General features: G+C 49.5%; 2 protein-coding genes across 3 annotated transcripts in view; one reads left to right on the plus strand and one right to left on the minus strand.

Annotated features, from left to right (window-relative positions):
• The window catches only part of GRIK3 (glutamate ionotropic receptor kainate type subunit 3), a 230976-nt gene that overhangs the window by 27730 nt on the left and 181307 nt on the right, over positions 1-21939 (minus strand). Inside the window, exon 11 of one of the 2 annotated variants that reach the window (XM_008167098.4) lies at positions 13557-13780. The exons of the other annotated variant lie outside the window; for it this stretch is intronic. Within the exon in view, the coding sequence (XP_008165320.2) occupies positions 13557-13780 (224 nt within the window). The remainder of the gene's footprint in view (positions 1-13556; positions 13781-21939) is intronic. 2 annotated transcript variants of the gene reach the window in all.
• On the plus strand, positions 4383-6648 carry LOC135977273 (uncharacterized). Its single transcript, XM_065577205.1, has 2 exons — positions 4383-5084; positions 6079-6648. The coding sequence occupies exons 1-2, from the start codon at positions 4508-4510 to the stop codon at positions 6552-6554; spliced, it is 1053 nt and encodes a 350-aa protein (XP_065433277.1). The 5' UTR covers positions 4383-4507; the 3' UTR covers positions 6555-6648.

Raw genomic sequence — 21939 nt, forward strand, 5'->3', positions numbered from 1 at the left:
CCGTGTCTGCAGGTCCAGCCGATCGCGGCTCCCACTGGCCGTGGTTCAGTGCTCCATACCAATGGGAACTGCGGGAAGTGGCACGGGCTGAGGGACGTACTGGCCGCCACTTCCAGCAGCTCCCATTGGCCTGGAGCAGCGAACCGCGGCCAGTGGGAGCCACAATTGGCCAAACCTGCGGATGCGGCAGGTAAACAAACCGGCCCAGGCCAACAGGGGCTTTCCCTACACAAGCGGCGTCCCAAGTTTGGGAAACACTGCTGTAGGGAACAATCCTGAATTGCCAGAGGTATGGACTAAATGGGGGCATCACAGGACTTTGTACTTCACAAAATCTTGCAAATTAATTTTGAGTATATTTGTGCCATGTGAGAGATCTGATAGATAAATCCATCCATTCCTCCATGTTGGGAAGTTATTTTTTCCCCCTGTTAATGACCGTTATAGTTTTCATCAGAACATTTTCAGTTAATATCCAAAAATGTTGAAGAAATCTGGCAACTGAAAATGAATGATTTCCCCCCCCCCAATGAAAATCCTCCAAAGATCAATGAAAATGGAATTATTATTATTACTACAGGAACATTTGTTTGGTCAGAAATGTTGTGATGAAGAGCTTTGTCCATCTCTGTTCTCCATGTGCCAGTCAGTGCAATACGTAAATTCCTATTCCGGAGACCACATTCCTTCCTGCATTTTCACTCACATGCACGACTGGCAGCAGCAGTGCAGGTTCCCTGGCTCTGCCCAACTAAAGTGTCTCAATCCCGACCTGCCAGAGCCACCCTTGGGGGGGACATAGATGTCTCCATGACCCATTGAATTGTAGACATCTCTGCTAATACTGCCAACAAAGGTACAAGTGGGAGATTCTTGTGACATGGACCCCAAATTACTTCACACACTGTTACTGCACTCTCAGCTGAGGGGACGGAGGATCTTGACTCTGGAGGTCTGTGTTCAATTCCTGGCTCTGCCACAGAGCTACTGTGTGACCTTGGGCAAGTTACTTCTTTTCTCTGTGCCTCAGTTTCTTATCTGTCAGATGGGGATAATATTCCATCCTTCCTCTCATTGTTTGCTTGGTCTATTTAGATTGTGAGCTCGTTGGGGCAGGGGCTATCTCTTACCAGTGTTTGCACAACACTCAGCACCCTGCTTTGGTTTGAGCAGTACAATAATACTGGTCTGTCTAGGTATTGATTGGTTTATCCCTTTAGCCATCCTTCTGCTTTAAAAAAAAATTAGAAAGGAAGAAAAAATTGTACTGAAATCAAAGTCAGCTTTAAATACTGCCCATTTCTTTAATGGCCTGGGCTCAAGTGTGCCAGTGCTTTAAACTGAGAGTACATAAAATATAGTGAGCAAGCCAGACCTATTGACTGAAGCCAGAGTTGAAAAATTAGATAAAAACTTTCTCCGGCTGCCAACTGAAAGAATATAAAATGGAAGAGGAATTGGGAAGATCAAATAAGCCCAACAAGATGACACGCTGAAGAACTTCAAGGTCTCTGAGTGAGAACCTGGTAGTGCTGCTCAAATTACAGAGAAATATTCAGGAGACTGCAAAGCAGGGGCAGTGACTTCAGTGCTTGAAAAGGCTCATGGGACCATGAAAGCAAAAGACACATAATGAAGGCATTGAGGGGTTCATTCCTGGCCTTCTCTCTCGCTGGAGCCGTAATAAATGGGGGCTGCTAAGGATTCATGAGGGCGCAGGCTTTCCTTCCCCCTCAACCCCCTCCATGTGAGGAACAGGTTTCAAGTGAAATAGTTCATGAGAAAATACAATTTTTTTTGGTCTTTCTTTGCAGGGAGAGTGGGGAAGCATTTCAAAGAAGGCTCAAGTAGAAAGCAAGGATCTATCCCAAAGTACTTTGAGGCTAAATTGCATCTCCAGAGAAGTCTGTCATGGGTGGCATGGCCCTTGTTAGGATTAAAATATTTAAAAACCTCTGTGCATGATTCCCTGATTAGCAGTGATTTGGGGATCATGTCACTGAGAGCAACAGGTGACCATTAGAAGGGAACAGCCAGCTGCACTGCTGGCTTGGATCTTTGTACAAGTGTCACCAGACAAATTACTGCCATGAAGCCGTTCTATATCTCTAGCATTTATGGCTCTCTGGGGAGCAGGGTGGTTGGAGGCAGTGGCCCCATCAAGAAGCAGGAAAGACTGATTAAAAGTGGTGATGGATCAAATACATCCTTCGCCTGCCCCTACATAGTCCCCGAGTCAGTTTTAAGTGTCATTGACCTACGATGATCGCTCCGACAGAGGCCCCTGGTGCCTAGTCTGGGAGGCGCATGTCTTTGAATTACAGTTTGACTATTTTGACTGTTTTTCTTCTGAGACTAGAACTTCCAGAGGCTTTGCGAGGGTCAGGAACAGGTATTGTTTCCATTACTTCTGGAGACCATAAATAAATCCAGCATTTTTCCCGTGATATCTCTCGCTCTCCATCTGCATCTGTTAAAGGATCATTCCTGTACAACTTTAATCACACTGGATGCTAGAAATTCCTTAAAAGGGCACTAGGGCAGAAGAAAATGGCAGAAGCAGAACCTATTATTAGAAAGAGGAGGCAAGACGGAAACTCTACGTGCAAAGGGGCCTCTAAATGATTGCATCCAAAAATGCCATGTTACATTGCAGGCATCATGACGTGACTCAGGCATTAGCTTTGCTACAAATCTGTACATTTTATCAGTGCAAACTAGACCGAAGGAGGCTGGATGGAAAGCTAGGGAACAGCAAGTGATAAATGACATGGAAGCATTGAATGTTAACCCATTTCAATTCCCGGATTTCGGCCATGTAAAGTGAGACCAAACCTGCCACTTCACAATGGGGCCAGGCTTCAAACTTTTCTGGGGCTGAGACCCTCAGCCTGAGGAGATACGGACACTCTGACGGTGGACAGCCAGATTCATTGGAGACTTCAAGAGTTCAAGGTGCTCTGGTACAATCCGGTTGGCAAGCCGAGCTAAATGGAAGGAGTTCCCTCATCATTCTGGCCCGGGATATGCAGTGCACCGTGAAGTGCATTTGAGCATCCAGAGCGTCCCCTTTGGAATCATCAGGTAGAGTTTAAGAAGGAGCAAATTGCAGCTTGAATTGTGAACGTGCGTCGCTCCTGTAATCTCAGCGACCAGACCAGTGACATCTGTCAGCGCTGAATAGAGACGTTACTGGAAATGAAGCAGCACTGATGGCCACGTGCTAATTAACTCTGGTAATTAGGATCCTGATCCTTGCCATTCAGTGATACACGTCGTTATAACATTAATGCAGGACGAGATGACGGGGCGATAGGAATAATATTAACAGCAGCCGGGGCTCTTTCATGTGTAGGTTCAGTTCTGATGGCAGCCCATTCCAGCCAGGAACCAGCCCCTGGATTGCTCCTGGGGGCTGTCTTAGCTCTGTTCAAAAGCAAAACTGTTTCTGTGGGTTCCTGAGACAAAAAGGCACCCCAACCATTTCTCCTCAATGGATAAACCACACCCAGCCACCCCTGCAGCTTTCCAGTCACCCAGCCCAATGTACACAGCCCTATTAGCACTCTGCAGCAACCCTACAATAACAAACCCTACAATAAAACTCAGTCCCACCAGCACTCAAGAGCACCCTTTTAGCCAAGGCAGCTAAGAAATGCTGGGTAAACTTGGCATAGGGCAGGGTAGCACTGTGGGGGGTTCCACTCTCCCACGTGCTCATTCAGCAGGAGATGCCGCAGGTCATTCTAGCCAAGACCTCCAGAAGAGGTTACTCTGCAATGGGGGGTTTGCCCAGGGAACCGAAGGCAGTCATCAAAGCTGTTCTTTTCTCCCATTTGTCAAAGTGTCAGAAAAAAAATAGAGTTAATGCTGCTACCCCCTTTGCAGGATCTCAGACTGCATCACAGACACGCTGTTACCATTTGACACCTCTTGCTCTCGGTATTCATATGGCCCTCTCACTTGCAGTGCCACACCGGCAAAGCGGGCCTGAGAGGTGCAAGTGGCCTGCCCTAGATCCCAAAGCGGAGCCACAGAGAACACAGGTTTCAGAGTAGCAGCCGTGTTAGTCTGTATCCGCAAAAAGAACAGGAATACTTGTGGCACCTTAGGCCTGGTCTACACTAGGCGTTTATGTCGAAGTTAGCGCCGTTAAATCGAATTAACCCTGCACCCGTCCACACTGCGATGCTATTTAGTTCGACATAGAGGTCTCTTTAATTCGACTTCTGTACTCCTCCCCGACGAGGGGAGTAGCGCTAAATTCGACATGGCCATGTCGAATTAGGCTAGGTGTGGATGGAAATCGACGCTAATAGCTCCGGGAGCTATCCCACAGTGCACCACTCTGTTGACGCTCTGGACAGCAGTGCGAGCTCGGATGCTCTGACCAGCCACACAGGAAAAGCCCCGGGAAAATTTGAATTTGAATTCCTTTTCCTGTCTGGCCAGTTTGAATCTCATTTCCTGTCTGGACATCGTGGCGAGCACAGCAGCACTGGCAACGATGCAGAGCTCTCCAGCAGTGATGGCCATGCAGTCTGTGAATAGAAAGAGAGCCCCAGCATGGACTGATCGTGAAGTCTTGGATCTCATCGCTGTGTGGGGCGATGAGTCCGTGCTTTCCGAGCTGCGATCCAAAAGAAGGAATGCAAAGATCTACGAGAAGATCTCTAAAGACATGGCAGAGAGAGGATACAGCCGGGATGCAACGCAGTGCCGCGTGAAAATCAAGGAGCTGAGACAAGGCTACCAGAAGACCAAAGAGGCAAACGGACGCTCCGGATCCCATCCCCAGACATCCCGTTTCTACGAGGCACTGCATTCCATCCTCGGTGCTGCCGCCACCACTACCCCACCAGTGACCGTGGACTCTGAGGATGGGATACTGTCCACGGCCGGTTCCTCAGACATGTTAGGGGACGGGGAAGATGAGGAAGGAGATGAGGAGGGCGAGGCAGTTGGCAGCTCTCACAACGCTGATTTCCCCGACAGCCAGGATCTCTTCATCACCCTTACAGAGATCCCCTACGAAGCGTCCCCAGCCATTACCCCGGACACAGAATCTGGTGAAGGATCAGCCAGTAAGTGTTGTAAACATCTAAACATTTATTTTTAACAAAACAGGAATATTAACAATTAAAAGAATGGGTTGTTCATGATTAGTGTGCCCTAGGCGCTTAACGGTTTAGTAAGGGGCAGTGCAAGTTTTGAAAAGAAATCTAGCAATGTCCGGTTTTCAGTGATTGTCCTGCACAAGCCGCTCTACTGTGTATTCCCTGCTACTGCAGCTACAGTAAAATGCGGTCTATATGTGCGGGGATAGAGCAGTAATCCTCCTGGGACATCTCGATGAAGCTCTCCTGGAGGTAACTTGAAAGCCGTTGCATGAGGTTCTTGGGGAGAGCGGCCTTATTGGGTCCTCCGAAGTACGACACGTTGCCGCGCCACGAGATTATCAGGTACTCGGGGATCATTGCTCTGCACAGCAGGGCGGCATACGGCCCTGGTCTTTGGAGGCTTTCCCGGAGCATTCTCTCTTTGTCGCTCTCGGAGATCCTCATCAGGGTGATGTCGGCCATGGTGACCTGCTTTTAATTAGGTAGGGGAATGTTAGTGTTGGGACTGCTTTCCCGTTCCTTTACAGAACTGTCACCGCTGGTTTGCAGCCACGCGGTGGAGGCGGGAGAGGGGCAGCCGAAAGGGATCGTTCCCGGGGACAGCCGCGAGGGGGTGGGACAGGGGCAGAGTTCCCGCTTGCCGGATTGCTGGCAGCAGGGACTGACATTGATTTAAATGTGAAATGAGGCCAGTGGTAATATAAAAGTTTTAAACTGCCACAAGTGTACGGCTTACCATGTCTGCCTGCAACAGAAATTCCGTTGTGCTGCCTCGCTTCTCAAATGTGCTGTTCAAGACCCCAGGCACAGAATGCGAAGGCCGAGAATTCGACCTTGTGCTGAGTGCGCATGTGAAAGGTGCTGTGCATGGTCTTGTTCACAGAGAAAGACTATGTTCTTTGTTCACAACTACATTTATCTTTCAGAGGAATTCACTCCCTTTTTCCCATTTCCACAGCCCCGTCTGCGACTGTCTCACAACCTAGCCTGGAATCACACTCCCAGAGGCTAGCGCGGATTAGGCGTAGGAAGAAGAGGACACGGGAGGACATGTTCTCTGAGCTTATGGCCTCTTCCCAAGCCCAGGCAGCACAGCAGACCCAGTGGCGGGAGAACTTGACCCGAATGCACCAAGCCAACATGGATCGGGAGGAGAGGTGGCGGCAGGAAGACCAGCAGGCGACTCTAACGCTGCTTGGACTACTGAGGGAGCAAACGGACACACTCCGGCGCCTTGTGGATGTTCTGCAGGAACGGAGGCAGGAGGACAGAGCCCCGCTGCAGTCCATCTCTAACCGCCCTCCCCCGCCACCAAGTCCCATACCCACCTCACCCAAAGTGCAAAGAAGGAGAGGCGGCAGAGTCCCTGCTAACTCTCACTCCACCCCTGCAGAGAGCTCTAGTAGCAGAAGGCTCTCATTTCCCAAAATTTGAAAAGTTCTTTCCTTCCCGCCTGACACAAGCCCACGTCCAAGTTTCACCTCCCAATGCCATGTGTAGTTGATAATAAAAAATTCGTTTCTGTTAACTACTGTTTCAATCATGTTCTTTTGGAGGAGGAGGGGAAAGGGGGTTGGAAATTGGACAGGACAGTCTCCTTTGGCAGGGTACATAGTCGGGGGCAGGCACAGCAGCAGGGCACATACACAGTGCAGTGATGCAGTGACTAGTTGCCCCGGTTAGTCTGGGAGGTTGTTTTGATGTAATGTTGGGGGGGGTGGGTTGCTCTGTGACTTTGTGGCGGGGGAGGGCAGTTACAGATCTTAAGCGCCGGTCCTTAGACAGGATCACAGAGCCACACAGCATGGGATCTGTAACCGTCCTCCCCCTGCCACAAAGTCAAATAGACCTCCCATACACACAGTCCCGATCAGGAGGGGTGACAGGCTCCGTTGAAACAAGCATCCCACCGCAGCGGAGCCTGTCAATCCTTGAGTTTAGAAGCTGCATTCGCATCACAACACTAGACCCGCCCCGCACCACAGTCTGCGTCCCAGTTTTAAAAAATTCCCGCTAAAACAGTATTAAAGAAAACGGTGTGCTTTAACAAAGTAGAACTATTTTTATTTCGACACGTGTGTTGGAGGGGGGGTGAAGGGGGTATGTAACTGGATAGGATAGTCAACATTACCTGGGTAAAGAAACGGGGGCAGGTTTAGCTTCTCAGTACACAAACTATAAAATCACAGGTTACCCTGCTCACTCAGGAACTTTGCTTTCAAAGCCTCCCGGATGCACAGCGCTTCCCGCTGGTCTCTTCTAATCGCCCGGCTGTCTGGCTGTGAGTAATCACCAGCCAGGCTATTTTCCTCAACCTCCCACCCCGCCATAAAGGTCTCCCCCTTGCTCTCACAGAGATTGTGGAGCACACAGCAAGCTGCTATAACAATGGGGATATTGGTTTCGCTGAGATCACAGCGAGTCAGTAAGCTTCTCCATCTCCCCTTGAGACGGCCAAAAGCACACTCCACCACCATTCTGCACTTGCTCAGCCGGTAGTTGAAGAGTTCTTTTTCAGTGTCCAGGGCGCCAGTATAGGGCTTCATGAGCCAGGGCATTAGCGGGTAGGCTGGGTCCCCGAGGATGACTATAGGCATCTCCACATCCCCAACAGTTATTTTGTGGTCCGGGAAGTAAATACCTTGTTGCAGCCGTCTAAACAGACCAGAGTTCCTGAAAACACGAGCGTCATGAACCTTGCCCGGCCATCCCACGTAGATGTTGGTAAAACGTCCCCTGTGGTCCACCAGTGCTTGCAGCACCATGGAAAAGTATCCCTTTCGGTTAATGTACTGGGTGGCCTGGTGGTCCGGTGCCAGGATAGGGATGTGAGTTCCATCTATGGCCCCACCGCAGTTTGGGAATCCCATCGCTGCGAAGCCATCTATGATCGCCTCCACGTTTCCCAGGGTCACTACCTTTGGCAGCAGTACATCAACGATTGCCTTCGCTACTTGCATCACAACAACCCCCACGGTAGATTTGCCCACCCCAAACTGGTTCGCGACTGACCGGTAGCTGTCTGGCGTTGCAAGCTTCCACAGGGCTATGGCCACTCGCTTCTGTACACTCAGTGCAGCTCGCAACCGGGTGTCACTGCGCTTCAGGGCAGGGGACAGCAACTCACAAAGTTCCAGGAAAGTTCCCTTCCGCATGCGAAAGTTTCGCAGCCACTGGGATTCATCCCAGACCTGCAGCACTATGCGGTCCCACCACTCAGTGCTTGTCTCCCGTGCCCAGAATCGCCGTTCCACGGCATCAACATGACCCATTGCCACTGTGATGTCCTCGGCGCTGGGTCGCCTGCTTTCTGACAGGTCTGTGCTACTCTCAGACTTCAGGACATCACCGCGGTGCCGTAGCCTCCTTGCCTGACTTTTCTGCATCTGCCTCAGGGAAACCTTTATGATAAGCTGCGAGACGTTGAGAGCGGCCACAACTGCAGCGATGGTCGCAGCGGGCTCCATGCTCGGAGTACAGTGGCGTCCGCGCTGTCAATGACTGGAAAAGCGCGCGAACTGTTTTCCCGCCGGCGCTTTCAGGGAGGGAGGGCGGGAGTGATGGACGGATGACGACAGTTTCCCAAAAGCACCCTCGACTCATTTTGTTACCCAGAAGGCATTGCCGGCTACACCCAGAATTCCAATGGGCAGAGGGGACTGCGGGAACTGTGGGATAGCTGACCACAGTGCACCGCTTCGAATGTCGACGCTATCACCGTTAGTGTGGACGCACAAAGTCGAATTACTGTCCTTAGTGTGGACACACACGTTCGACTTTGCAATATCGATTACAAAAATTCGATGCAAGTAAAATCGAACTACTCTCGTAGTGTAGACAAGGCCTTAGTCTCTAAAGTGCCACAAGTACTCCTGTTCTTTTTACAGAGAACACAGCTCTTCAGAGTCCCCCTCCCGTGCTCCGGACACAAGCCCCAACAGATCAGAGCATTCAGATCCTTTCCTATCTATACGTGTCAGAAAACAAGAGAGAACTCCCCACTTCGGAGTGTAGACACATGCGTGTTTGTGTGTAGCAGATGCTGCAGCCAAATTCCCCCATCTGGATGGTGAACAATTCCCCCTCTAGTGGCAAGCAGGGGCCAGTGCGTGTCACTGGACAATGGAGATCTCAAACTTTATTCTGTGTGGGACTCCTATCAGCCTTTGTAGCAGACAGCTGCTGAATGCAAACGCCCCTGTGGATAACACAGAGGTTCATCAGTGCATTTGGGTAAGCAGCCCCATCCATTTTACAATACACCATTTGGCCCAGTGCAAGAATCATTCAGAATTTCCTCTTTATAAAGGTCAACTCCCTAATTCCATTCCACCTGTGGGTGAGCTGGCAGTTCATTTCCAGTTTCCTTTGTGCCTTTCGTCACAGTTCATTGAAAAGGTTTTTCTGTTTTAGGTTTAATCAATATCTTTTAAAATGTCTAGAAAGGAAAAACAGGATGAGCTTTAGGGATTTTTTGGTCCCCACTGTGAAGAAGGAAACGTAAACTCATAAATCTAAAAATGTATTAGAATTCTAATTTCAAACCACACAAGAAATCAAACACAGTCATTATGTCAATAGAGTCCATCTAGCAACGTTCCGCATTGTTAGCAGAGACAGAGAGCAGAGATAATGCTATTACTCATCACAGCGACTACTTCGCTAATCATAATTAGCCTGTGTTCATCTTCTCAGATGAACATCTCATTCCCTGCTAAGTGTCTGGTAGCATCTCTCTCTGGCACTGCAAAACTGCTAAGGAGCTGATCCTGCTCTCAGTGGGATCAATGACAAAACACCCACTGACATCAGGAGGTCCAGAAGAGAGCTGCCAAAGCAAAATTCTGCAGATCTCTAGCACGTTTTTCTGTAGTTCTTCAGCCATGCCACCTAGTGCGGTGAGGCTACCAGTTCCCCAAAGCTAAGGACTGAAATGCTTTGGTCTAATTAAAGTCTTTGGGCTCAATGTTAGGGGTATAGAGGTGAAAATTAATAGACTGTGATATACAGGAGGTCAGGCTAGATGATCTAATGGTCGCTTCTGGTCTTAAACTATGAAGCTATAAAAGCACTATTGGTAATTCAGCAGCTGGTGTTCTCTTCTCTGGCTCTACCTCCATAGCTCCCCTGCAGTTTCAATTAGATACAGTACTGAATGGAAGATATTCCTGGAAGTGAATGACTGCTGTGTTGTGTTGCTATGTGATACGTACAAGAATCCCCGTGGTACAAATGATATACAGGGATCCTCATCCTCCCATGATTTGCAGCTACCTATGGGATGAAATTCACCAGCTGTTTATTAATTTTCTAATAGGGACTGGCTCATAACATCACCTTGGGATCTGGACCCAAATTTTGTGGCTGGGTCCATGTCTGAATTGTAAATTCCTTGGGTTATTATTGAGGGTGGATGGCGTTATATAAACGTACAGCCATTATCACTTGTGACCTCCTGGGCAAGGTTCCCATTGAAGTCAACTGCAGCCTAACATGTGGAGTTAGCATGGGAGTAGAAGCCAGAAACTACTGAGTCCTGATCCCACCTCGGTCAACCTGTGCGACCTCGGACAGGTCTGGAAAATGGTTGGAAAATGGCATTCAATTTTCATGAAAAAAATGTGACTCTCCATCCCCACCAAAAATAAATAAATCTGAATTTCATTTTTTTTAAACCAGCTCTGCCTGTTGCCTCATCTGCAAAATGGGGATAAAGCTATGGATAATTATTACCCTTTGTTATTTGCATTGCAGTAACTCTAGGAGTGTCAGTCATAGACCAGAACCCCAATGTGCTAGATGCTGTACAAACAGACAATCCCTTTCCTACAGAGCTATCGTTAATGTCTGCAGAGTGACGGGACACTGTGAAGGGTTAGATACACTCTAAGTACTGTCACTTGCTAGAGATTCATTGGGAGGACTGGTAAGGAGAATAATTCTCATCGTACAACTAAACCTTTTACCTACCCTCCAAGCACCCTGGGCCTAGTTACGTCTTTTGATGTCAGTGGAATTACCCTTGATTTACACAAGTGTAAGAAGAATCAGCTGTTTCACCAGCCCAGATGTTCTGGAGAGAACAAATATTCTGCCTGCTAAGCAGAGTTTACTTTGACAACTGCTTTACGTGTAATTAGGGTATTACATGCTAAACCCAGGTAATCGTTTCTAAATGCTGCAGAGAACCCAGGAGGGCTGCAAACTGCAGCAATGCTGGAACATCGGGGTTAATGGAGTCTGGATACTGCAGTTTGATAATTAATCTCTGCTTTGAATATCTGATTGAAATGTCAGTGGATTAGAGGCAGGCTGCTCGTTTTGAAGGACGCTTTAAGGAAAACACCTTTCCATCCATCCTAGGAAGCAATCAGACACTAAGGCCTCCCCGGAGAGCTGGTGCAGTCCGGGGTGCTAGAGATTTCTCAAGGCACAAATGACAGTGAGGTCCCTAACTCGCAATGGGACTCGGGCACCGAACTGCTATTTGTCTCAGGCTGGTCTCTGGGACACAGATGGTCAATGACTTCCAAAGGAAATGTAGCCCATCAGGATACTATCGAGAGCTCTTCTAGGTACTGGAAAAAAACCCCACAGCAAACTCCAGCCGCATGGCACCAGGCAGAGTGGCACTTCAAAAGCACAGCCACAATGGAGCAGGCTGCTCTCCACGCGCCCAATTTATGAGCTTTGAAATGATAAACAGCAAAGCGTGGCCATAATAGCTCATTTATGTGCTGCATTAAGCACCCCTGAGGACCCCTTCAGACAACCAAAACAAGGCTGTCTCTGTGTCCCATAAATATGGATGAGTGGCAGGCAAAATGGAAGCAAAGCCATTACAAAATGGCTCAATTAAGGATACTAATCAAAAGGCGAGAGAGGGCTAATGGGGACTAGTGCCTCCAAGAGGCACTTCCTGTTGCATGGAAGGCCCACAAGCTTATGTATGGCCCATTGTCCAATGGGAGGGACGCGGACACTTCGCCTGTGCACATTCTGAAGCGGCCCCAGACTGTGCATCTCATCAAACAAAGACTGTATGAAATTAATAACGCATGCAAATGTATGCAAATGTTGCTGCTTTTAAAGATAGGAATGGGTTTTAAACGTGAAGATTAGCGGCATGTTAATTTGTAACCAGGCACAGTGCCAGGGCCATAGCAACAGGCTTCCCAGTGTTGTGCCAGTGTCTAGACAGTTTGGGGGATCGCTTGCAGAGGGTTCGGCGAGAGAAGGTGAAAGTGATTGAGGCTCTGGGGCGATCTGTGCTCGAGAGAGTGGGCCTGGTTAGAGATGAATGAGAGGTGATATGAAAAAGGCCTATTCAGTAATGGACGGCACAGAGAAGATAAATCAGGTGCAACCGTTACACTTCATCTCAACTAGGACACAGTCAATGAAATGGAAAGGCAACAGGCTTCACAATGACAAAAGGAAATACTTACAAACAAACAAACCCAAACCACATCATTGGCCTGGGGAACTCATTGCCACAGCACATCATTGGGGCCACGAGGTTAACGTGATTCAAAAGAGGCTTACACATGAGAACACCCACATCTACTTTTTGCAGGGTAAAAAAAATATCTGAAACGCTATAAACCAGTCTCTATCTGATGTGGGGGGAGTAAAGGGGGTAGAAGGAACTGCTATGGGCAGCTAACCCAACATTTTAACTACAAAGTTTCTGGCACCTCCAAGCAGCTGGAACTGGCCAACTGTTGAGACAAGATATTGAGCTAAATGCGCTGCTCCCCCTGCCAATTCCTGTGTTCCGTGGCTGTTTATTTCCATCGAGAAAAGCAGCAGGCACTGCTAGGGACCCTACAAACAGCAAAGCAAAGAGCACAGCATGATACCACTGCTAAGAAATCCCACCTTAACTGCATAGCATGGTCAGCCCTAACGCTGATAGGACATCTTACTGTATAATAACAAACCACCGTGCCTATGAATGACTGACCCTACAGGAACAAACCAGTGGGTAGAGACGTAATCATCAATCCGACAATAACAAAGCCTGCTTATCTCAGTGAGTGATCCTACAGTAAGTAACTCAACCCCATCTCCCAAACAGCAGACCTGATGATCATTTCACTCACAGAGTAAACCAGGAGTAAATTCATTGATTTAACTGGAGCTGCCATGGTGTGAAACCCGTTTAAGTGAGATCAGAATCAGGCCCTATGAAGTAACCCAACAGTACAATAACAAACCATGTACACTGTCTGAATCATGAGCAGCCCTACAATAATAACCCAGCCCGTCTCTGTGCAATGGAGGAAATGTAATTGAATTAAGGGAAGAACGGGTTCAAGTTGCAGGCTCTTGGGAGTGGGACATCAAGCAGCAAAATGATTCTGAACTCGGCAAAGGGCAGCAAGCGTGATGTGCAGTGGCAGTCTGGAGCCGTGGCATCGGAGCGCCCCTTACCTGGCTATGACAAACAGCACACAGCTGACCCCCAAGTAGGCGAGGAGAATGTACATCCAAATGTCAGGAGACAAGGGGTTGAGGAAGGAAAACACACTGGGATTGGTCCCGTTGGGCTTCCGGTACAGAATGCTGACCCCCAATGTCATGAAAGGCTTGGAGAAGTCTATCGCTTTCTCCCGGACGTGGGTGATCGTGAGAGGAGCAACGGCCAGATCAGCTTTCTGTGCGGCAACACAGAGGGAGAGAGAGACAGAGGGAGAGAGAGAGAGAGAGAAGCCATTAGAAACCAAGGCACTTCCATCCCCAGCTAAGCACACTGCCTCCTCAGACCGGCCGCCCTCCTGGGAGCCTGACTTCACGGCGCTCAGGGCAGGGGAGAAGCCTACCGAATGCAGGGAGCAGCAGCAAGTGTTTGGTAAATTCCCTCTGATGTTTATTCCAACTTGGGGCAGGCCTGGCCTCACCCAAAGCAGAAACACACCAGCCCCTTCTCGGCTTCCCCCTCAATCTGAAGACGACGACGATACCAGGATCTTAGGAAGCAGTTTGGGTCTCGATGGGTGGAGTTTGGGCTAGCGCCACAGAAATCGGTTTATACCAACTGTGGATCGGCCCAAGGGTTGCAGAGTCAGGGACGTATCAGAACTGAGCGGACGCGAAACATTTAGCGATTTGTTCTTCACGCTTTGACTCAGTTCACCACGAAACTCACCCGGGCCAGTCCACAGGGTCCCGCGCCCACCCTGCTCAGTGACACATCCCGGGGGCGAGGGGGGGTTCGGACAAATCACCAGCACTCAAAGCACAGTCGGCCAAAGGGCTCAAGGCTCAGGGCCAGAGCAGGTTTACCTGGCGACAAGGGGGAGAGACGGAAGGGGGGAGGGGGGAGATGGAAAAAAGCACATAGACATATGGCGGAGATGCTCTTTCCCCCAGTTCGTGTACACACGGGCCATTAGTTTATTACTATTCATTTGTATTACAGTAGCACCTGGAGGACCTGACTGACACCAGAGGGAGAGAGAGAGTCCCTGCCCCCAAGGGTATGCAATATAAACAGCCACGGATGGGAGGGGAAACTGAGGCACCAAGCGCAGCAGTGACTTGCCCAGGTTGTCACAGAAGGTCGGTGGGAGAGGCAGGAATAGAGCCCAGGTCTCCCCACCCCAGCCCCGGGCTCTAACCCCCCGACCACACAGCCCCTCAGTTAGGGTCACTTGGGTTTGCAGCACATGTTGCCTGGAGACTAGAACCTAAAGCTTGCTAGCTCCACACCAACCCAACCCTGGGCAGGCTCCTTCTCCCGGGGCATGATCCTGTGTGGTGCTAAGCACTGTCCAATCCTACTGCAGGTGCCATGCTGAACTGGGCCTAAACCACAGGGCCAAATTCTAATCCTGGCCCCTCCGGGCAGATCAGCTCCAGGATTTTCCTCTTCCTTTGCCTGTGGGATCTGTCAGGAGTACGCAGCTGCTGGAGGAAGAGGAGAAATCTGCCCCCCCCGTGCAGCTTTTCACCCTGGGGAGCCTGGCCTGCCCTCCCCTCTGGCTGTGTGTCCGTCTAGCCATCACCTACATCTGTCCTGGTTCTCACACCAGTGCCCAGGGAGGCCACACAGAAATCATCATCCTGAATAATAATGGCCATAGCCACTGGGCATCTGGGTCTTGCAGTGCCCAGCCCTTGGCGCGGCAAGCAGCTCACGCAGAGAGAGGGATTTGTGATGCAGCTTCAACTTATTATGCTTCTATTAATCCCAACAAGGCCACAGGGAACTCCTTCCTTTTAATTATTCAGTTTACCCCTTCCCTCCCCCCAACCCCTGCACTCCCTCCCTGGTTCCTGCTTCTTTCTTCAGCCCATTTGTTTTGCCCCTTGGGAGGTCGAGAACCACCATATTTAGGGAGGGTCTCGGCTCCCATTAATATGGCACGGGGGGGAGAGGGGGCGTACTGCTGCTCAGAAGCCCCCGTGATCCTGCTCAGCTACTGTTTTCCTCCTCGCTGGGTGTAGGCAGGGCTACGATGCTCACAGGATGGCTCGTTATGGCTTCCCTGAGCAGGGTCCCCCCTGAGCCTGCAAAGTGTGTGGGGGTGGACATGGGGGCAGAGATGGGGGGGCTCCACTTATGCTGGTGCCCCATGAGTTGTAAGTCCTTCTAGGGAGTCTAGCTGGCGATGAGATGCTTCCCCAGAAGATATCTGCACCCTGATCTGCATTCAGGGCCTGGGTCAAAGTCCCCTGAAGTCAACGAGATTCCTAGTATCTACAATGGGGTTTGGATCAGGCTTGGACCATACATTAACCATGCAGATCCCAGGGGGCAGGCAGAGGGTGAGGTGGGCAGGTCTTGTGGTAATTATAAATACCTTCCATGGATAAAAAGAAATGCAGTTGGATGGTGCAGAACCTACTTAATGCATTGGGCCAGGGTCTGTATGAGGTGACACTGGTATAAATTCATTACCCTCAAGGAAGTGGCTTCAGATGTACGCCAGCGTATCGGCAGGCAGAATTTGGACCACCTTGTTTAATAATTACAGTCTATAACTTTACTGCGTAGCTCTTCTGTTGATCCTAGGTACATAAACACTGTGCTTACCAGCGGGAGAGGTTCTGTTCTGAGGGGGTTTGACCCAGCTGTGATCTGCCCAGGAATGAGTATGCATTTTTAATAGACTTCATTATAGATCCAGAGACAATGTATTTTAAAATGTCCTAACCCGTGGCTGTGACCTTGCCTCCTGCAGCAACACTTAACAACCAGAGATTTCAGCGTGCTGCAAATGCCATCCTACATAGAAGGCGTATTTTTTGGCCTTCGTTTCAATGTTGCTTCAAGTACAGAATGTCACAGAGGGAGGCCATCCCAGAAATTAAGGAGCAGGAAGTAATATTCTAGCAGCATGAGGTAGAGTGTTCATTTTCTTTCCCCACAGTCGACTTCACGGTGAAACTTGATAGGCTCTCCGTGGACACCCCAGAGAGTCAAAGAAGTACCAGAGCTCTAGGATGCGGGGGGGCGTGTCTCAGTGCTGAGTGTGAATGAAGGAGGGGACATTTTGTACTATGCTTCTGTTCCTCACATCTCATGTCTTACTGCAAACACCCCCAGTGATAGGCTTCTGCTAATTCTGCGTGAAACTCAGAGCACATGGCCTAGGCACCACCTAGTATGTAAGTGGGGCTTCACAGGGGTCACATCTCTTCTGCTGGATTTCTGCACAGAGGGACTTTCACCTGAATGTGGGTACTTATAATTTCAGTGATTGGACAGGCTGGTTTGGCAAAGCCCTAACCTTTTCTATGGGTCTGTTTGGGGTAGCATGCGTTACTCCTTGTACGTGCGTTTAGAGTTCAGGCAGGCACATTTAAAACAAATATAAATAACTACAGTTAAGCCAGTTGGCTGAATGGCCGCTAGGGAATGGCAAATCAGTTCAAATCAAATACAAACCAGCCCTGAAGCTCAAACCAAATGGAAATGGAAGCTTTGTCCAGGGCTCAGAACAGTCTCTTATTGATTTATTTTTGATGCTGTCCACCTCCCTCTTTCCTGGTTTTTGACTTGAAGCAGAAATACCAGTATGCCACACAAATGGCCGTTCATGCGATATCTCCAGCTTGTCTTAGGCCGCAAGCTTTGTGGGCGGGGCCCCTCTCTATATGTATGTATAGCACCTAACATAATGGGGCTCCAGAAGGCCTCTAGGCACTACTGTCATACAAATAATGGTAATAAACAATGAGAAGAGAGATTTTCAGAAGTACCTAAGGGGATCAGGAGCACAAATTGCACTGAATTATAGTCTAGCTCAAGGATCGGCAACCTTTGGCACGCGGCCCATCAGGGAACGCTGCTGGCGGGCTGGGACAGTTTGTTTACCTGCAGCGTCCGCTGGTTCGGCCGATCACAGCTCCCACTGGCCGCGGTTCGCTGCTCCAGGCCAATAGGAGCTGCTGGAAGTAGCGCGGGCCGAGGGATGTGCTGGCCGCCATTTCCCGCAGCCCCCATTAGCCTGGAACAGCGAACCGCGGCCAGTGGGAGCTGTGATCGGCTGAACCTGCAGACGCTGTAAGGAAACAAACCGTCCCGGCCCACCAGTGGTTTTTCCTGATGGGCTGCGTGCCAAGGTTGCCGATCCCTGGTCTAGCTGAGCTCAAAGGTCAGGAGGCCCCGTGGCAAACAGTCCAGCATGAAGCCAGAGAAGTGTTTAGTTCAACATCTCAAAATTCACCAAAACTCTGAACCTGTCACAGTTCTGTTTCCTTTGGACTCCTTTTGTCTCAGCCTCAAAAAGAGGGTGAAGTTTGAAATCTTTATCCATCCACCAAGACCGAGGATGAAACCAGCAAATTCCACCTGCTACTTAAGCAGGATTTGAACTCTGGTCCTGGCAGTTTAAGGAAATCTGTTGCCATGTCAACAACCCAGTTCACTCAACAGAGGTAAATGCATCATGTGCCCAAGATACACACTCGACCTTTTTCTCGTCTAGTCTATCTAGGTTCCTAGACCACACTCATCACCCTAGTATCTGCGCATAGGGAGTCACTAGTGCATCAAGCAACATTACTAACGTCTGTCGCACCAATGTGCAAACTCGGGCACACTGAGGTTGCAACAAGGCACTGCCAGAGCTGCCTCAAAGTGCTGGTGGAACAATCTCCGTTCTCCGACAGGCAGTTTACTTTCCCGGACACGCTTTATAGTAATTTGTAACAGCTGAAAGCAGTGTTTATGTCTGAGTATAAAATATCATGTATCCAACATTTCCACAGCTTCTGACAGAGCTCACCAAAATCCAAAGCTTTTACAACCAATTTTTCATCATGTGCAAAACCGGCTACAACCCCAGCGACACATGTAACCCAGGTCATTTAGGCACACAGGGTCACATCCTTCCTCATCCTTAACACGATTTCTTGATGCAGTCTGGCATTGCCCTGGCTTTTCACTTCTTTTCCCTGTCAGACGGAGTAGGACGGACCCAATGTGCATCTTTAAAACCACTCTCCTGTGCAGCTTTGCTGGCCAGCAATGAACAGGTGCCTGGCAACAAGAAATTCACCCAGCAAGTTTAAGCCCTGCAGGTAGAAACTGCAAAACATTCAGCTGCTCTGGATGACTAATGATAGCATTTCAAGGGTGCGCCAGACACCACAATCCTTGAGGCATCTCTGTCATGTGGAAACTGAGCACATACGCTGCTGTAAAACCCACCAATGGGAAACACAGCTGTCCTGGGGGAGGGAACATGTTCTACCCTACCTCACTGGACACGTGCTTCAGCTCTAACAGACCATCCTGGGCAGCATCCAGTAAAAAGTCTTATAAATGCAATCACAGATCAACTTTGTTTGTATGAATGTAACACTGCACGCTCCTCAGGGAAAGTGCTGTGTCTCTGACTTGACTTCGGTCTTGTTCAATGTCGTGCACACATAAGAGATCCATCTGATTTATTATTTATCCTGTATTTTTTGCCCAGCATTTGCTTTTAGAAATTATGAAACCACATTAACCATTGGAGCAACTTACCTAAGGATGCTGTGGATTTGCCAGCACTGGAAATCTTTCAATCAATGAGGATGTCTATCTGAGCCAGACTTTATGGGCTCAAAGCAGGCGTCACGGGGGGCGGGGGGGTTCTGTGGTCTGTGTTATCAGGAGTTCAGAACAATAATCCCTTCTGGCCTTAAAAGAATCTACGAAAATTCCCAATGAAATCGTTTCAAAGATGGGGATTTAGGGAATTATTTCCCTCTAGGTGGGCAGGGCCGGCTTTAGGAAGTGCGGGGCCCGATTTGAACAGTTTCGACGGGGCTCCGGGAGGGATGACTAAAAAAAAACACGTAAAAAAAAAATCACATGAGGCTTGTACTCACCGGGCCGCGCTCCTAGTCTTTGGCAGCGGGTCCTTCACTCACTCCTGGTCTTTGGCGGCACTGAAGGACTTGCCGCCAAAGTGCCGCCAAAGACCCGGAGCGAGTGAAGGACCCGCCGCCAAAGACCCGGAGCGCCGCCGGGTGAGTAAAAATTAAAAAGGCGCCTCTAGCCAGGGAAGGGATTCTCTACCACTTGCCCCACACTCTGGGTGGCCCTGCCACTGGGTACGGGGCCCTCTTAGGCGCGGGGCCCGATTCGGGGGAATTGGTGGAATTGGCCTAAAGCCGGCCCTGTAGGTGGGGACTCCCTTATGATCCTCTATGGAAATAATCAGGTCCCTGCTCCAAACCACAGAGGTGCTGGAGCTTCTCAACAAAACAGTTGTCAGAATTTTTTAATATGGGAAAAACTACGTATTTCCCCAGCCTTGTTATGGGCAATGGCCGAGCCATTTTTGCTGAAGTGTCCCAAACAATGTCAGCCTGAAGCAGACAACCAGCCTGGAAACGCTAGCTGGTAATGGTGGTCATGGTAATACAGAGCTGCGCTGTGAGATCCTTTCTCATCGATGCAGATTTTTCAGAAGGTGGCTTCTAATTAAGGATTTGCTGATCACAAGGGTCTAAGGCAAAAACTAGCAGGGGCAAAGCTTTCATTTGTCGCGTTCTGACATGACAAACCAGGACGTCACTTACAGCCTCTGAATGTTTCATCCACTCACCCCAGAATTTTGCATTGCTGAATAGCAAAAAGGCTTTTTATTATAGCCTCAGAATTATTGCAAGTACCAGCTGTGCAGGGGCCTTGACTCAGCAAAACCACTTCAACACATTGGGGACTTATGCATCTGCTTAAAGTTAAGCAGATACCTAAGTGCCTTGCTGAATCGGAGCCAAAAGCAGAATTTTGTCCAGCAGACTGAATGCCAAATGAGGAACCTTCCCCCGCCCCCAGTCTTTAAAGGGGTGTGAGTCTGCTCTCCCATACACGGATTTTACCCCACTGTGAGCTCAGTGGAGTTAGTCCTGGTTTATACCAGTGCGAGTGGATGGAGAACCAAACTCTGAGCAGAGATGTTCGGCGCCTATTAAAACCCTTCGGTCCCCTGCAGATCTCTCAGCTGTGCAAGGGAATGGGGTCAGGGCAGCTCCCAAGCAGCCACTGTCCCCTCGCAAGGGTCAGCGTAGCCAATGCTCATTAGTCCAGAGCTGAGGCATGTAGCAGCCATTCACAGCCTGTCTGGCAAACATGGGCCCAAGATACATATTTATTCAGGAAAATAGAACACCTCCATGCTTATTTCACCAACCGGAGCTAGGTATTTGCATAAACTAATTATGTGTGCATTGCCTGAGAGACAGGTAAATAATGCATATTTTATTTAATGAATTAATTGTGCTTTTGGTGCCTGACTGACAATGCCAGAGAGTGCAGCTCTCGATTCTTCCTACCAAGGACACATAAAACACGGCCACTACAATGCTTCATCCTCTCCCACCGCTCTGACCCGGTCACTTCTCTTGCCTGGTTCCATCACTGGCTTCTTCTCTCTTCCCGTGGCAAGCTCGATTTGTGCCTTCCCCATCTGTGCCCTGCCTACATCTCTGACCTAGCTTCCTCTCACACTCCCTTGCTGTCCATGCTGCCCAAAGCCTCCCTCTGTTGCCTCCTTCCTCTCCTGTCTGTTCCTCCATGCTGTCCTGTCTGCTTGGCACCATCTCCTTCCTGCTCTTCCTCCAAAACCTGCTTCTTCCATGGGGGTGATGCACCCCTGAAGACACCTGTCCTGCTCCAAGACTGCACCTGTTGCCAGTGCATTAAGTGCCTGGGTCTGATTCATACCATAAATTCCCTGGGCCAGGGACTGCATCTTCTTCTATTATTTGGTGAGCACCAAAAGCATCAAGGGTCACAACCTGGGCAGTAGCTGCGTAAGTTACTCACCCCTATGCTCCTCCCTGCCAATGAGATACAGCTCTGACATTGGGGAACCAGCCCCATGGGCAAGAGGAGAGTTCTGGCTCTCCCGGCATAGGCTGATCTCACAGGAGGCCCATTATGAACAGGACTAAGACAACCAGCTCATTTCACAGAGGCCACCAAAGAACTGAGAGATGATATGCATGGCTGCAGCCTGGAACTGGAAGAGGTCGTTATGCCTTCGAGCACTCCACTCCCCTGTCGCTAGGGTGACCAGATGTCCCGATTTTATAGGGACAGTCCTGTTTTTTGGGTCTTTTTCGTATACAGGCTCCTATTACCCCCTACCCCCTGTCCTGATTTTTCACACTTGCTGTCTGGTCACCCTACCTGACTGCTCAGCGCAGAGCCCTCTGTGAGCGACTGCTCATTCTGCTTATCTAATCCCTCAGCGCGAGAGCTAATGTTTGAATAGCGGCGAGGTTGTGACCCGAGCCGCCCTGAACGCATTCCACTCCCTGACATCATGTGAGTCTCTGACCCCTCTGGCTCTTAATGGCTGTTCTTACA

This window comes from Chrysemys picta, chromosome 23 (genome assembly GCF_011386835.1).
Source record: "Chrysemys picta bellii isolate R12L10 chromosome 23, ASM1138683v2, whole genome shotgun sequence".
Lineage (NCBI taxonomy): Eukaryota > Metazoa > Chordata > Testudines > Emydidae > Chrysemys > Chrysemys picta.